The following is a 16,450-nucleotide window of genomic DNA, read 5'->3' as shown; positions in this document are numbered from 1 at the left end:
TATTTAAATTATGCAATGCAAATATATGTGAAGTGTTTTAAATTAGTTTTGAGTACGCTTTGAGCAAATTAAAAAACTTGGAAGTGGATGATAAATTAACATATTATGATAATTTTTCATAAGTTATTTAAATTATAGTTTATTAATTTTTATTTGTATTGCTTCTTAGTAAAAATAATATTGTATATAATTTGCGAGGCTTCAAATAGTTTATTTTTCGTAGTATCTTAACGAATAATTGTAATAGCACGGTCTTTGTATATTTTCAATAATATTTAATTATAATTTAAATTTTTAGCTATATATTTTCACGTTAACGTAGAAAATATTATATATATAAAAAAAGTATTAGTTCTATATTTATTTCTTTGTTTAAAACGCAATTCATATACATATTTTAGCTTATTATTTTAGCTCTTTCTTAGCACTTTTTAGCTACTGATGCGCTACCCGTTTGACGTTTGTTTAAAGTAGTGTGCTTGGTTATTTTCCCCGTTATACATTACAACTAAAATAATGGAACCTCCTTTGCCTCCTGCTCTGCAAGTTAACCCATCTCTAGTCTTAGCTGGTGGAGTGAAAGCTCCGCAAAATGGCGAAGAATTCTTAGCTAATGTAATAGTGGAAAGGATGAATTGCAAAGATACAGTTTCGGTTCCAATTCCTCTTGTTGTGGATATACAAACTGTGTTTGCCTATCCGGTATAAAACTAGTATTTATCATATTTTATTATATTTTTTATTAATATGTTAACCTAATAATCAAATTTCAAATTAATGTTTTTAGCTTCCTTCGACAGAAACTGCGCCTGTATCTTTTTTGCCTACTCTGGAATGGCAGAATCATCAAATAGCTGACTTTTCCGAACTGCGTTTACGACTCGCTAGAATTCAAATTGAGAAAGATGTATGGATAGTACCCAAAATTATACCGCATGAAAATGCTTCATTAGATAAGTGGATACAATTATTTGAAACGGAGGAACCGTTATTGAGCCAACTGTTTGCAGTGACACAAAACATTCTAGAGTCGATGTTGGAGGTGTTGGGTCTTTTGTTCGAAACAGTGAAGCAAGGAGATTGTATTTCCAAAGGACAAGGTAATTACAAAACATAACTTTATTGCAATCTATTGTGAAATTCGATTAAAATGTAAAAAAAATAGTTGAGACCTAAAAACCATCAATGTAGTGAAGCGTTAGCATCTATACAATATATACATTCAAAGCAAATAGGTAAAAACATTGTGTAAAACACAAACTTAAAAAACATATCTATAAAAATTATACAACAGCTAAAGCTTCCTAAAAAATAAATACATTATTTTCAGGTTCAACATAATAAAATTGCTTTACCAAAATTATTTAGAACATAGCTAAACTAAATTTATGTTAATAAATAGTTATTGTATTATTAAAGAAATAAAATTAGGAAAGCGGTGTTTCCAGAGCTTGTATAGTCGTCTCATTTTCATCTGATACCATGACTAAAATACGCAAAAACAGAAGCTTTTCCGCATTTTATCAGAGCAGGTTACATATAGGGTCTCTAGTTTTGATTAGCGGGCCGGATTAACAATTTCTCGAAGGCCTGCGGGCCACAACCCGATATTAAATACGATTTTTTCACCTTTGAAGAGTATCGCTGTAAATATACGGTGGTCGACCTCTCACTGTTTTGTGGTACCGCAGATAATTATATATTTACATATATAACTAAGGAAATAATAAATAAAGACATAATTATAGAATATTTTTTTAATTAAAATGAATGTGAATGATTTCTGTAGAAAATAATACCATAATAATAAATCGGCTTACCATATCATACTTTTATTCGCTGGTTAAGCTGGAAGGTCCTTGGGCCCGCGCCCTCCTTCCACGGTTGCATCAGACTCGGGAGTTTCAGCCTATTACCTAGCCTGGCTTTTGCACCTGCACACTGCACATACATGCGCTAGGCCAGGCCTCCTTCCTAGGTCGTCACGAAAAATGCCCTGGACGGGTAGACTAGCTACTGATTATCTCCGGCATCACTATCCTTTTTGGAGACGGACGCTGGTTAAGCTGTGGATAAGTTTTGTCACGTTTGTTTTCATCTCCGGGTGGAAATTGAATTTTTTTATATGAAAAAAGAAACCTCTAGCTGAGTTGGCCGATAATGAGTAGGTATGGAAGTTATAATTTTTCACAGATTTGACAAAACATAAATGATCTTAATTTAGAGCTACGAGGAGAAAATCAGCTTATCTCTGATGTATACACTCACAAAAATTATTTAGATATTTAGGTCATCTTAACGCATGTAAAGAATTTAATCAGCAGACAGTCTTCGTTTCCCATTAAATTTACATTAAATGCTTTGGACGCACTTAAAAAAATTTGGATCAAGATTTTCTGATCTCGGTGTCATTAGAAATGAGTAGAATTTTTCAAAATCATTTTAGCTGCGAAATAGAAACTCTTCCGCCAGAACTTCAGTTGGAAATAATAAATTTACAGCTTAGTGCAGGGCTGTGGAGTCGGAGTCGGAGTCGTGGAGTCGTGGTGTTTTGGCCGGAGTTGGAGTCGGAGTCGTGAAAAATGAGCGACCCCGACCATTTTTTATATAAAATGCATTTTTTTTTTAATTATGAAATTTATGAAATTTTAATTGCGTAATAATGAATGTGTATAGCGTATGAATATTAAACGTGTAGAAGAACTCCAAAACTACCTGATAAAATTAAACTTTTTTGAGTCGGAGTCGGAGTCGGAGTGGAGTCGTGTTGTTGATAAATATCGGAATCGGAGTCGGAGTCGTTTTTTTTTAACGACTCCACAGCCCTGGTTTAATGACATTTTAAAAGGTAACTTTGAAAAATTGTCACTGTTGGATTTTTATATATTTCTTCCATAGTCCGACAATCAAAAATTACATCATTTTACTCGGAGAAATATTTCTAGATTTGGCACTACATACTTACTTTTGCCTTTTACTAATATATACCTAGCCTAAAAACCAGCAGAAGAGAATGGATTAACTATTCTCATTAAACGCGATTTTTATTAAGCATATATTTTTGTTTTTATATTTTTTAATTAAGTTATTCAAGTGTGAATATATTTTTCAATAAATATTATGAAAACTATACAGTTTGTAGTCAGTGATAAGTGATCACTTTTTTTTTAATTTGTATTAGTGTTTTAAGTGAGTGAGTTTAGATAAAAATAAAAGGAACGCGAGCCAGATTCAAGGTAAATCCAACGGCAGGCCGTATGTTGAAGAACCCTGGATTAGACCATTGTGAAGCTATTGTGATAATCCTATAAACTTGAATTAGCACATTGAATAGGCAAAAGAACAGCGGTTGATATTGATGCAAGACAAACGGTAGTTTAGTTTCTGCTGCTACAAACCCTCGATTAGTTGGCGTAGCCAACTTTTGAAACACAGATGGTGGCACAAAGTCCTCCATTTAATTTATACATTTTTACTTTTAAAAGTGCCATATTTAATCTATTTAATCCCTATATCTTAAGCTGAAGGGTATGTGACACACAGTCCATAACAGTGAAGTCAGCAGTAATATCTAATTTTCTAGCAATATTTTCTACAAAAATTTTCAAACAATTTGCTAAAAAATCTAAAATTGTTTGGTGAGCGTACATGTAACCGCGTTCACACGATCAGAGATCAGTAAGAAATAGAAAGCACTTAAAATTATTTCGTATAACTAGCAGATATTTGTGAATAGCCTTTTATTTTAGCTTATAAATTCTATAACACGCCTACTTTTTTTACATTGAACTTGTTTATAAATTATTTTTGATAATTGCATTGTAGTTCTAAAAACGCCATTTTTATTTACGTTTAAAACTGCAAAATATATTCTAATATTATTTAAAATATATATAGATAATATTTTTAAATTCATTAAAAATTAATTGCACTGATATTTAATGGTATATTTTTAACGTTAAGCCTTTAAAATATTTTTTTAGCTCTCCTTATAGTAGAGCGACTTAATGATAGTATCATGGTAACCATATATTTTACTCTCTGCACCTCCTCGTTCTTCTATGCACACTTTAGCTAGCTACTGTTATATTCTTTGTTCTGTGGTTACCATACAGTTATTTTCGCCGCTGTTTTTTAGCGTTGATCTAGTATTTTTAGATCTTCAATGTGTAAATTTATTGAATATAAATAATACAATAAACAACAACTATGTAGTAATTTTTATTTACTATAAATTCTAAAATTATTTGCGAAAGATAATTGATGATAAAGTAGTATTGGTATATGCTATATGAATGTATATCGGCTCATGTTTTTAATTTAATGTGTTTATAATATGTGGAAAGGAATAACTTGGTTTTTGCTTGGGGCGCTAAATAAGCTAGGGCCAGCACTGCAAACTTCTATGTCAGTTCAATAAGCTCCATGTGGTATTCTTTAGACTTCAAACATTGCACAAAATTAACTTACAGTTTCGGATGTATATTGTGGCCGAAAACCGGCTGACTGTTATATTTTTTAGAATAAGTACTTTTTTAATCAAATTATTTTTTAACAAATCACCATATTATCAATTTTAGGTAAATGGTTATTCGCAGCTTTAGCAATGGTAAAACTACCCTTACGACCAAACTTGCACGCTTTGTTAAGAAATTTAGCACGACTTTGCAGCCAAATTAGGTAAAACAATCTTTAATAATGCATTATTTTCAGCTCCTGTACTATAGAATTCTAACTAAATTTATTTACAGATCTAGACTGTCTTTAAATGACGAAAACTTATCTGAAAAGATGGCTCCACTCAATCTATTCTTATGCCTCATTTCCAGATACTTTGGACAGAAAGATTTAGCAGATAATCAAGAATAATAATAACAGGGTAACAAAAATTGTATTATTTTTATTAATTTATCAATCATTGAATAACTTACATAAATGAAAATATAATTAAATTAAAAACGATTATTAATTTAAAATAACATTCAAAATACTTTTTTTTTATAAATTAAAGATAAAATATTGTATTTTAGACTTTTGCCGCGGCAGCCAAAGCTTGCTCAATATCGTTGATTAAATCTTCAGCATCTTCCAAACCGATCGAAAGTCTCACTAGAGCGTCCGATATTCCAAGCTGTTCACGCTGCTCTGCCGGAACTGAAGCATGAGTCATAACTGATCTGAAATACGAAAGATTTTTATAATAATTAATTTTTAATGTGAGAATAAATTTGTATCAATATATTTATATAATTGCTTTTTTATTTCTACTCACGGTAGCTCTGCCAAACTCTCGTATCCGCCGAGACTCTCGGCTAAAATGAAAATCTTCAATGCTTGCAAAAATTTGGTCGATTGCTCCATTCCACCTTTGATGTAGAACGAAAGCATTCCAGAATGTCCGTAGCATTGTTTCTTGGATAATTCGTGTTGTGGATGTGAAGGCAATCCTTAAAATGTATTTTAATAAAATTATTGTAATATTTATTTTATAATTTTTTTAAAAAAATTGTTCAATACCTGGATGAATAACTTTAATGACCATAGGATGACTCTCCAGCCATTGGGCAATTTCCAAAGATGACGACATATGTTGCTTCATTCTTACAGCCAAAGTTTTCAAACTACGATTAACTTGATAGCAATCAAATGGCGCTGGCACAATTCCCATTGCTATTGAATAAAACATAATGTTATCAATATTATGAGTACAATTTTATGAATATTATAAATTAAATAAGTACTAAATGGCAAAATTAATATAAATTTACACATACAGTAGGATCTTGGATCCTTGGAGGACCATCTGCTCAGTTATGGTTACATGATGCTCATATATATACTACTCATTTATCAAGTTAAATTGTATTAAAAAAATTTGCTTGTCATGCAAAACACTCCAGACCTCGTTACTCAGAATCCGAGGTTCTACTGTATGTTTAAAAGATGCCAATAATTTAAATGAGCAATATAAAAACTAAAATGCGCATTTATTAAATCACCATTTAAATATAAATTGCGCGCATTCCATAAATTATTTGAACCTACAAAAAAATATAATGTGACCTAAAACGAATAATATGTGCATTCAAATAAATAAGCTGTGCATTAGGGTTGGTGTTTTTTTCGCTTTTCAAAAACTGTAATTAGTTTTAGAACTTTCATTAGGTTAAATTTGGATTTGGACGTTTCGCAATTGTTACAGTAAATTTATATTTTTAATGGTATGAATATAATTTTATTGAACAAAAATATATTTATTAAATTTTTTAATATTTAATGCACAAATCATTTGTTTTAGTGCACACTAAAAATGAAATATTGCTCAAACTAATATTTTTTATTGAACATACATATATATTATATGTTGTATATATTAATGTAATGCTCATTTTCTATTATTGTAATCCACAAAAATTATTTTAATGTACATATCTCTTAAAATAATTCCCTGGTAAATCCGAACCCAATTTTTTTTTAACTTTTTGACTTTAAATTTTTTTAGTTTATGCGTAGTACACACTAAATCAGGACGTGGTTGGGATAATATGAAAAAAAAATGAGCTAAATATTTAGTTTAACTTTTCACGAGTAGTCATGAAAAATTATAATCAGGCTCTCTGGTATTAACTGAGTTTATAATAATAATTTCTAAAATAAATTAAGTTTTGTGTGCTTTTACAAATTAATACAATCAAATTGATCGAAAATGTAGAACTAGCAACTGAAGAAAGTCAACATCATATATTATTTATGGCAAAAATGTGATAAAATACATGGTGCAAATGCAGCTATCATGTTCTTGTCATAAATGCATTTTGCCATTCCAAATTTATCTATGATTAAAATTTAACGCAAATGGAACTATAGTTAATACTAGAAAGCCTCTTTTGTTATATTTACATACATAAATCTGAAAGTATTTTTTCGGTAAGAGTGGAATTATTAAATTACTAATTTAATTTTAAACTTCGCGACCAAAGACAACTCTTAATAGACACAACAACGCAGCGTAATGTACAATCGTTGTCATATTTATTGAAAAAAAAAAATACAAGTTTGTTTGGATTTATAAAAGGGACTTTATTTTCAGGGAACTAGAATGCAAATGAGCTAATTTTAGATGTTGGTAAGCTTTTCTATATTTTCAGCAGGGTCCTAAAGAGTAACTATGCAAAATTTAGTTTAATTGGTCAAAGGTTGTAAGATTGTTGCGAGTATAAAACAATACACAAATAAAAACTAGTTAGTTTCAATATAAAGACATTAATTGTCAAAATTATTTTGAGTGCAGCAATCTTAAAATTGGTATAACTTTTGCCAGTAAATTGAATATATTCATTACCATCTTTATATTTTTTTAATTATCATTTTCATCACATACTATTAGCTATTGTCCTAAAAACATGCAAACTATGCAAAATTTAGTTTAATTGGTCAAAGGTTGTAAGATTGTTGCGAGTATAAAACAATACACAAATAAAACCTAGTTAGTTTCAATATAAAGACATTAATTGTCAAAATTATTTTGAGTGCAGCAATCTTAAAATTGGTATAACTTTTGCCAGTAAATTGAATATATTCATTACCATCTTTATATTTTTTTATTTATCATTTTCATCACATACTATTAGCTATTGTCCTAAAAACGTAACAATAACAGTTAGAGGTTTTTTAATTTTAAGTACAAAATCAGGGACATATATTTTATCTAAGGTTTTTTTTTGTGATGATATATTGAACCAAAATAATAATAAAAAAAGCATTTGGTTGAACTTAATCTCTATTTCACTTCCATTATTAATATTATTTTATCATTACCGTTCTGTAAAAATCTCAATCGTTCATGAAGATCGTCTCTATTCGTCACGGCAGCCCCCATGATCACGTCGGAATGTCCGTTCATGTATTTGGTCAACGAATACACGACAATATCAGCTCCTAATTCTAAAGGCCGTTGAAAGTACGATGTTAAGAACGTGTTATCTACAACTAGGAACACATTTGGATACTTTTTGAGATGAGACGCTACTTTGGCTATGTCGATTACTTTTAATAGCGGATTCGTGGGCGATTCTATCCAAACCATCTGTATAAAAATTTGAAGTTGATTACCGAGTCACAAAAGTTGATATCTCATTGTCTCTATGTATGTCTAAATTATTTATAAAATCAAACATACACTAAATATATACATACATACCTTAGTTTTCGGTGTGACTGCTTTCACTATATTGTCAGCGTTTTCCAAATCAATGAACGAAATATCAATTCCCATTCTTGACACGACGTTTCTAAAACACACAATTATATACATATTTATGTTTTATTACAAATATTTCATACGAAGGATAAGGCACGAATGTAGCTACAAAAATGCATCTGTTAAGTATATAAAGTTGTTTGAGATATTTTAAAAATAACCCAATAGACTGTATTTGCATTGTGGAAAAGCTTAATGTATTTCATCAAAGATCTAAGAGTCCGAACACCAAACAAATTCACTGTATTGAATACAAAAACACATTTATTTTCATAACAGTATTCCTGCCTCATATTTATATTAACAGTTTTAATACCTGAACAGTCTATTAGTACCACCGTACATGTCGTCTCCGCAGACTATATGATCTCCCTGGCTAAGCATTGAAAAAATGCAAGTTGTAGCACCGAGTCCAGACGCAAAGCACATTCCATGTTTGCCGTTGTCTAAGCTAGCAATACACTCTTCTAAAACGCAACGAGTTGGATTACCGGATCTTCCATATTCATATCCCTGTAAGATTAATATCAAAACTACAATAAAATCATACGTCATAAATGTTATCGAGGTCTACAAACTGTAAATCCAAAATAAAATAATCTCAGCTATTAAAAACATGTTTTGCAAACAAATCCATTATCTCGCTTGATTTTATCAAGCACTCATATAATTTGGCAAACATAGTATCATTCTACGTCACACCTTATCAACATTTACGTAGAAATTTTACAATAATAATATGAATTTGGTTATACCCTGTGCTTAGCCGGTGCATCCTGCTTGAATGTCGTGGAATTAATAATAGCCGGAACTACACATCCGGAACTCCATCTTTCAGGCTCTTGTCCTACGTGGATGGCTCTGGTGGCAAAGCCAGGTACGTGTTTCAGATAACCGTTTGTTGCCATCTGAAAATGAAGAGAAAGACCAACGTTAATACAATATATATACAAATAATTTATTATTCTGAATGTTTAACCCTTTTTGAACCTGTAACTGTAACGTTTAGCAACATAATGCAACTATTATTAGATATTAAGCAATATACAAAAAAATAAAGTAGACATTTACATAATTCATAGTCAATAGCTCATGAGGTAAATGTTAAATTAATGTCATATACAATGTTATTTATTCAAGTGCATTTTGTATTAACTTGATATTTTTAGCATATCTATCTCAATTATACGCTTCACAAAATGTTAAAAACAGTTTAAAAACAACTTCTCTTGATATAATATTTTATAACATTGAAATGTCATTATGTACAAAGTTTATATATAGTGATATTTGATATAAGTATTGATTTGTTACTGAAAATCATACTTCCAAATTAATAATAGTAAGTCAAATATGAATTACTCGTATTTATATAAATATTAAAATTATATTTTTATTGTCATTTCCATTTCCTTATTTTTTAATATTATTTTTTATGTTACAAATAAGTAATATTTTTGTTTTTACTATAGAAAAGTTTAGTTAAATTAAATTAATATTTATTATAAATCAAAACTTATAAGAAATACGCAGATGTGAAAAAAATATTAAATTATTTATACTTATCTAATCCTTTTTAATTAAAAAACACACTTTTGAATCAATCACAATCTTAAGTAAATATAAAACTAAATCAATAACAAATATATCTTTGTAATCTCTTCCAAAAACAACTCAAGGTGAAAAGTATATTTTAAATTTAGAAAAACAAACAGTGAGTGTATTTTAGATTTTCGATGAAGCAAAAAAGATTGAGTTGATTTATTTATATTATATACATAATAAACATAGTATAATATACTTTAAAATGATAACGAGCTTTTTAAAGTATCATATTATGGATTGTTTTAATTTTAGGTCATATTAATAAGAGTAATCATAAAAATACTCATGAGGAAAATTGATTTTATCACATAATTGTGGGTTTTTATTATATATGAAATTGAGATCATCGTTTCTAGAGGAAGTCTTTCGAAAATGGCAATAAAAAATATTAAATTAATACAACAATTATCATCTTCTAGTATCTTTTTATTTATTAATTTATAATATCTTATATTAATTGTCACATTAAATTTCATAGTTCAAGGAGCAACAATAATTTTATTACAAACATAATTTATTACTACATTTATTTTATTTAATGCGCCATATAGTATTTTATTTGAACTTATCTTGAAGTTCATTAGAATTGAACATAAATACACAGTAGGTAGTAAATATAAGTTATATGCTTATATGTATATACTAAGCTTGGGTTGATACAATATGCGACGAAGGATATACTTCATTAAAATATAAAATAAAAGATAATGGCTATATTTTAACAAAAATTGTTGATGTCACTTTTTCGATGAATTCAATTTAATATATAGAGAAATACTAATCACGAATCAAATATTTTTCTATAGTATAATATATTCAACCGAATAGTCATTCAGTTATGTTAATATTCAATTTTTCAAGAACTCATATTATATATTTGTGCAGTACAAAGTAGCTACATTTTAAGTATATTGCATGTATATGTAGTGTTTTATTGCAATTTTGTTCTATATTAATATTTATTGCAAAAAATACATTTCGTACTTATCTAAAGTTATCACAACATTAGTAACACGTATGTATGTATTGTGTACATAGTACATAAACCATGGTCTACATTATGCAATAATAATCTTTTAGTAATAATCATATTTTTATTATTTTAGCCATTACTATGTAATTAAAAAAATAATCGTACTGCAAATACATAGTATATATTTAATTACTAATATAAATGAAAAACACAAGATAAAAACAAAAACTTCACATGACATTTTTTACCTAAAATCTTAAAGCAGAAGAACAAAATACGGTGAGCTCTGGCGTTATGAATTTAGCACAGCTTATTATGGTTGGAATTTCTAGGTTATATTACACAACTATTTTTTTATAAGCTATGAAATATTAACTTTAGTTGTGTAACGTAGCGTAAAAAAATAAATATAATGATATCTAACTCATGGGTGAAGCCGAGTAGTAAGGTACGAGTAAGGTATTCAATTGAGTAATTGTCGGGTGTTCTTGCAAATTTAATTAAACAAATTTATTGTAATTATCTATGGGAGCTATTTATTTATTGTTTATTGGTGTAGCTTACAGTCAATAGGTCACTATTTACGACCTAATTCGATCAATATTTCAGAAACGATAGAAATTAAAAAACACCAGATTCGAACCCGGGCCTTTCAGGTATTAATTACTATTGTGCCTATTAAGTTAAGTTAGTTTAAGTACCGTTTATCTGATGAACAGTCGTCTGTGCGTTTTTGGAATGTAATCCTGAAAATACTGACTGTATCTTGCGGTCTATTGAGTTTATGCGGCTTCCTTCCACTAGCTCGTACTGACAATCATTTAGTTCTTAAGTTTCAAGCTCTTAAGTACTGTCGAAGGCGAAAAACCGTGGAAACACAATAAGAGAATGCGTCCTACTAGTTCGAAAGCGAAACACGATATCAATAGGCTTGCATTGCGCCAGGTAATATAATAGGAATGGCTATGTAATGCTGACACGACACTTTTAGTGTGCGTCATGTCATTGTGATAATCTAACCACTGCTTCTTCTATCGGTTACATTGTATAATATATATATCAGGGTAGGTCAAAAAGTTCGCGGATTAAAGGTGTTCTGAATACACTTTTGTTTTTTTTCCATGAAGTATATTTTTTGACTTATAAAATAAATAATACTCATTAGCATTACTAATGACTCATCACCATTAGCATTTATAATGTGGGTCAGGGGTTGGTAACCTAGTTTACAAAGTTTGAAATTCACACTACAACTATCTGAAATACGTGAAACAGTTATTTCAGGGACGTTATTTGAGGAGGGGGGGGGAGCAGGTGAGGGAATTTGAACGTAACAGTCCAATACATAAGTATGTCACTACAACAATAGGGACAGGCGACCTGTCCTTATCACTACGCTATCCTCTTTTGTTTATACACTCTGTCGCTATCATTGCAACCGTTGTGATATAAATAGGCGAGTTGACACTATCACCGCAATTATGCGATCTTAATTGCTATAGAATCGGTGTCACACAAATATACATTGAGAGATTTTCCTGCTGCATTACAAAATCAAAGTTTAACCTCTCTTTCAAAAGAATAATTCTTTTGTAAAAATGTGAAAATATATTTTAATTTATTGATGTTAATATTTAAAAACTTGTAATAGAAACATCTGTTTTAATCAATTGTAAAATATTTATAACAATTTTTATTAATAAATTATAAACAGCAAAAATTAATACTGATGTGAAAATGTAACATATGTTCATACTGAACTAACGAATAATGTCAAGATGTGTCCAAAAACTATTTTTATAAAGCATATGCTAACAGATTTGGCTATCGGAAAGTCTGCGTGCGTTGGGTGCCGTAAATTAAAATAGGCACGAAAAATATCTAGTTTTAAAATCAATAAGCTCACCAAATACAAAATAAAATGATATAAAAATATTTGCAAGACATGATATCTTTATCTTACGAATATTCCTTAAATAATGATGAAATTTATAAGTAAAACAATTGTTAAATATTAAGATATGCTGCCAATAATACGGCGAACTTTTATTATATATTAATATTTATAGAATAAGGTTTATTATTTATTTTATATTATTTATTCAATGAAATTCATTATTAAATGCCATTTATATATAACCGTGTAACAAATTCGCTAATAAGCAATAGTGGGTCAGTTAGTAACATGCCAATCGCTTAGTAACGATGACATATAAAAAAATATGCGTGTCACAGGCATAATCATCTCTCAGACGTTGCTCCTAGTTACCGTTAAAAGGGAAACGGCGTCAATTACCATATAATTTATGATAGGCGGTCAATTACCAAGAAACGAAATTGTCGCCATTAATTCATATTTACTGCCCGCTTTATAGCATTTTGTCTTCTATACAGGCGTCTACTTTGTGTAAATTAGCACAAACAGTTCAATATTATGAGACTACTATTTTCAATCATGCTTCACATTCCTTATTTTTATATCTTTAATTGGTCAAAAAATAAACTTTTCGTGGCAATTTACACCAAGTGGGCGCTCATATAAATGACAAAGCGCTATAATGCTTACCGTCCGCGCCATATGTTGACAGTAGCTGACATTTGAAATAAGCTGCTCTATATTTAGGAGACGAATATCATTTCACGGTCGCATTCATAAAATATGCTTCCGAGTAGAATATATTTTGTTAAGTGAAAGATGCTACATAATTTAGAAAATACATTTAATCTCTATTATATATTTTTTTAGATGTAAGTTTTTATGAATACAATATTTTTTTATTGTAAAATACAAAATATTCACACAGCACAGTTCTAAATTATTTATTACATGAAATAGTATCACATTTATTTAAATATATTGTAAATATTTCATTACAGCATGACAGGCGTAAGCCTAATGCATTTCAACGGGGTGAATATCATATATGATTATAATCAACAACTAAGAGTGAACCAAACTGAAACCAAAGTCTGTAAATCAGTGACATATATTTTATTAAAATAAATATTACAGCTTATAATCAATAGATATCACAATGCGCGACTTACCTTGATTTTATTTTAATGCGAGATAAGGAAAATCTAATCTGTGGTTATCGAACGATCTATAATTATTTAATAATTCTATTTATGTTTCGATTTTTCAGACACGATTCGAATTGCAAAACACTAGGGTCCATATGGGATATAGGTTCAGGTCTATCGTGCTAGTTTTAATAATTTTAATTATTTAATGATATTTGAGTAGCTAAGTTTTCTTTTACTTATTAAAAAAATAAAACAGCGCAATCATGAAGAAACGTCGTTTTTAATCATGAAAAAACAGCATTTGAGATAATATTTCAGTCGAGACGCGTAAAACTCGTACTAGCTCTATTTATAATCTGAATTTATTTTGAAATTTAATGTAAACAACGTGAATTGCACGTCTAGCTTTGATTTTTCTTCGTATGTATATATTATGAGCTAAGCATTTAAAAAACTGGACAACTTTTAATACAAAAGGTAACGTTTGTCTCTTACCTAAAAATAAAGTCCGGCTAAACCGATTTTAACGAAAGTTTTTAATACAATTAGATAATTTCGCTGGTCCTTCGAATCCTCTGTAAGATGAACTTCCTGCTAGGGTCAAGATCTAACCGGCATAAAAACACCAATTTCTCTATGTAGGAAGTAGGTAAACAATTTCGAATTTGAATCGGAATTTTCGTTTATAAAAATAAGCTACTGCTATAAAAAAAAACTATAAATTATCAATTTCCATGCTTTAGCCTGAAGTCTAAGTGTAACAATAGATATTTATAGATATCGATTGTTACCCCGTTGTAATGCATTGAGCTTACGCTTGTCATGTTACAACAGAAGATTTACAATAAAATGTTATATAGATCAACATCAACGTTATTTTAATCAAGCAGTTTTTTTTGTCGTTTATAATTCTGGTAACCTTACAATATCAGATATGTATGTCACATTTACTAAATTATTTTTTTAATTATATAATGATTTTTAATATTATAAATGTCGTTATATGCTAACCTACCTAACCTACTTTACGATATACGTTTAAAAACTTTTGATTAAAACGAATTTAGATAAACATTTGGGATCACCTGAACAAACGCTCGTCTCTGATTGGTTGTTTTTATTCATCTGGGCTCAATTTTAATATAACTTTTCTTGAGACACGTTTGCAGCTGAAGTACAGTACAACTTTAAATTGATATTTCTACATACAAAATGGATATGTTGATGACTTAGTGCACAGATGTTTACATGTCAATTTTTCTACGGTTTGCAAAAATATTTTTAGAAGCCCATGTTGTGTATTTACGGACTTATACTACCTGTAGGATGGAGAGTTGTACTTGAAACTTTTGTGCACATCACATTTTGCCTTCTAAATATATTTTTGCATCATTCCAAACCGAAGAAAAGTGAACATATGTGCACTAAGCCATCGATGTATGTTATTGAATATATTCGTTACAAATATTGTGTAAAAATACTTTATAATGAATGATTGAGAGTTAAAAAGTTAATCAAATTTTGATAAGCAAAATTAAAATAAAAATTCCTGAGAGAAGAGTACATGTGGAAATCCCAACTAATGTTATAATAGCTAAAATTATCTTATCTCACGGATTACTCGATGAATTAAACGAGCTATTAAAATAATATAAAAAAGTGTTACTATAGCAACCGTTTTTTATACACATATTGTATGGAAAGAAAATTGTTTTGACACCCAGCCACGTGGTCGCGAATCGACGCCGACGTCCAAAACCGACGCCCCTAACCTAATTTCACCGAGATTCCCAAACTTTTTTCACTATATTTATTTTTCATTCTTACCGTTGTGGTAGAAAATTATTGATATGATGGCAGACGGGCTACTTCGGTCGTGGTCGCACTATGACTGGCTCTCGGCCACGAGCTATGTTTTTGGCCAAGTCACGTGGTGCCAACCGTGTCTAGCGATTATTCAAGTTTCGGTGGGCCGAGCCCCCTTTCGGTACGGTCGACAACCTGCCTTGCTTAACACTATGATGCAATCTTATCAAATCGGCAATCAGATGTGGGTTAACGCAGAGGAGGAAAATATGTATTATGAGTGAATATTATTAACACCAAAGGCACCTTTCATGATGCATTTATAGTGGTGCAGAAATATCTGATTGCATTGTCGCAGTGAAAACGCTCGTTACCGACACGATTTTAATGCTTTTTACGTGAATTTTTGACTTCTGAGAAGTGATAATTATTTTTGAACCCTCCTATTGCTCAAAATTCGAATTTAATACACTTTAACCAATACTCTCATATCATAAATTCATAGTAATATTGGTAAGGATAGATATTATATTTTTAAAACATTGTAATATCCAAGTGCAGACAACATATGGAGCAATATGCAAGATACGCAATCTGTCTGTACTTTTTTCTCGCTTATTTTCCCCTGAGAGTAGAGTTGGCTTAGTTTGTATTTTGGACTTGACCTAATGAAAGTTCTAAAACTACAATTAGTTTAAGAGCTTTCATTAGGTTAGGTTTAATTTATTTTTTAATGCATTTTAGCGTCGTAAAAATATTATTTTTAACTTAAAAACAAA

At 29.7% G+C, this 16,450-nt stretch overlaps 3 protein-coding genes across 5 annotated transcripts in view; 1 reads left to right on the top strand and 2 right to left on the bottom strand.

The window, feature by feature from the left end:
* The window catches only part of LOC148230548 (uncharacterized), a 314,285-nt gene that overhangs the window by 190,267 nt on the left and 107,568 nt on the right, over positions 1-16,450 (bottom strand). The gene's annotated exons all lie outside the window — the stretch shown is intronic.
* On the top strand, positions 427-5,245 carry Gem2 (Gemin 2). Its single transcript, XM_088194628.1, has 5 exons — positions 427-702; positions 788-1,100; positions 4,581-4,680; positions 4,752-4,879; positions 5,031-5,245. Exons 1-4 carry the CDS (start codon positions 517-519, stop codon positions 4,867-4,869), a joined length of 717 nt encoding a protein of 238 aa, XP_088050754.1. The 5' UTR covers positions 427-516; the 3' UTR covers positions 4,870-4,879; positions 5,031-5,245.
* Cth (Cystathionine gamma-lyase) lies at positions 4,885-15,758 on the bottom strand. 3 transcript variants are annotated; one of them, XM_088194621.1, is made up of 8 exons: positions 11,540-15,758; positions 9,016-9,168; positions 8,577-8,773; positions 8,201-8,291; positions 7,819-8,086; positions 5,518-5,670; positions 5,273-5,447; positions 4,885-5,177 (listed from the first exon to the last, which is right to left on the bottom strand). In XM_088194621.1, exons 2-8 carry the CDS (start codon positions 9,166-9,168, stop codon positions 5,027-5,029), a joined length of 1,188 nt encoding a protein of 395 aa, XP_088050747.1. In that variant the 5' UTR covers positions 11,540-15,758; the 3' UTR covers positions 4,885-5,026. The 3 variants fall into 3 exon arrangements, with proteins under 3 accessions (XP_088050747.1, XP_088050746.1, XP_088050745.1); XM_088194620.1 differs by having other exon boundaries at positions 15,693-15,758; XM_088194619.1 differs by lacking the exon at positions 11,540-15,758 and adding an exon at positions 9,240-9,275.

Source organism: Plectrocnemia conspersa, unplaced genomic scaffold (genome assembly GCF_051122295.1).
Source record: "Plectrocnemia conspersa isolate PC_06_02 unplaced genomic scaffold, ASM5112229v1 ptg000010l, whole genome shotgun sequence".
NCBI lineage: Eukaryota > Metazoa > Arthropoda > Insecta > Trichoptera > Polycentropodidae > Plectrocnemia > Plectrocnemia conspersa.
The sequence above is the reverse complement of the archived record's forward strand: the minus strand, read 5'-3'. Positions and strand labels throughout refer to the sequence as shown.

What these genes read in the sequence shown, in the direction of transcription:
- Gem2 (XM_088194628.1), top strand. Translation starts at nt 517, where the DNA reads ATGGAACCTCCTTTGCCTCCTGCTCTGCAAGTTAACCCATCTCTAGTC. An exon ending in TTGTATTTCCAAAGGACAAG is followed by an intron (nt 1,101 to 4,580) that starts GTAATTACAAAA and finishes TATCAATTTTAG; the next exon opens with GTAAATGGTTATTCGCAGCT. An exon ending in CGACTTTGCAGCCAAATTAG is followed by an intron (nt 4,681 to 4,751) that starts GTAAAACAATCT and finishes ATTTATTTACAG; the next exon opens with ATCTAGACTGTCTTTAAATG.
- Cth (XM_088194619.1), bottom strand. Translation starts at nt 9,275, where the DNA reads ATGTTGCTAAACGTTACAGTTACAGGTTCAAAAAGG. An exon ending in ATGCACCGGCTAAGCACAGG is followed by an intron (nt 8,774 to 9,015) that starts GTATAACCAAAT and finishes TTAATCTTACAG; the next exon opens with GGATATGAATATGGAAGATC. An exon ending in CAGTCACACCGAAAACTAAG is followed by an intron (nt 8,087 to 8,200) that starts GTATGTATGTAT and finishes ATTTTTATACAG; the next exon opens with ATGGTTTGGATAGAATCGCC.